Source organism: Charadrius vociferus, unplaced genomic scaffold, assembly GCF_000708025.1.
Source record: "Charadrius vociferus isolate BGI_N301 unplaced genomic scaffold, ASM70802v2 scaffold366, whole genome shotgun sequence".
NCBI classification, from domain to species: domain Eukaryota; kingdom Metazoa; phylum Chordata; class Aves; order Charadriiformes; family Charadriidae; genus Charadrius; species Charadrius vociferus.
In genome coordinates this window covers 460,927-461,666 of record NW_009648900.1, presented here as the reverse complement: position 1 = coordinate 461,666, position 740 = coordinate 460,927, and the positions used below count along the sequence as shown (strand labels likewise).

Sequence of the window (740 nt, the reverse complement as noted above, 5' to 3'; positions counted from 1 at the left end):
GACGAGCTGTTGCTTCCCCCCGCGATGGCCACAAAGGGAGCGGGGCCCGGACCCGCCGCTCGTCAATGTCAACGTCGGGCCACGTGACCGCACCTCCCTGCCGCCGCCGGGGAGAGCTTTCCACGTCAGCTTACGTCTCCCCATCTCTTACTTCACGGATCTGCTTCAAAGAGGCAGCTGCGTTAGAGAATCATGTTAAGCTCAGCTAATGCGGAGAAGCCGAGGTAGCCCTAATGATGGATTTTGATGAGCGTGTTCCTTGTTCCTCTAACATGTATTTGCCAAGTTGTACTTACTACGTCTCGGGTCCTGATTTTTCCAGCCTCCCTTCTTTTTTGCCCCAGACCCCGTCTTCTCGCCCTATGACATACTCCTACTCCTCCAACCTACCCCAGGTCCAACCTGTGAGAGAAGTTACCTTCAGGGAATATGCCATTGATCCCTCCAGTAAATGGCACCCCAGGAACAATCTGCCCCACTGCTACTCCGCAGAGGAGATCATGCACAGAGACTGCTTGCCTGCCACCAACACTGCTAGCATGGGCGAGATGTTCGGCAAAAACACAGCTAACGTCTACCACCCCAGCACCAACGTCTCCTCCAATTTCTATAGCACGGTGGGCAGGAACGGGGTCCTACCCCAGGCTTTCGACCAGTTTTTCGAGACGGCTTATGGCACGGCGGAAAACCTGGCCTCGGCGGACTACCCGGTAGACAAGAGTGGCGAGAAGGCGCCCGCG

The 740-nt window shown here is 56.4% G+C and overlaps 1 protein-coding gene across 1 annotated transcript in view; it reads left to right on the top strand.

Annotated features, from left to right (window-relative positions):
* Window positions 1-233: 233 nt before the first annotated feature.
* Window positions 234-740, top strand: part of HOXA11 (homeobox A11) — a 2,293-nt gene continuing 1,786 nt past the window's right edge. The window contains exon 1 of the mRNA XM_009887180.1: window positions 234-733. Within this exon, the coding sequence (XP_009885482.1) occupies window positions 234-733 (500 nt within the window). The remainder of the gene's footprint in view (window positions 734-740) is intronic.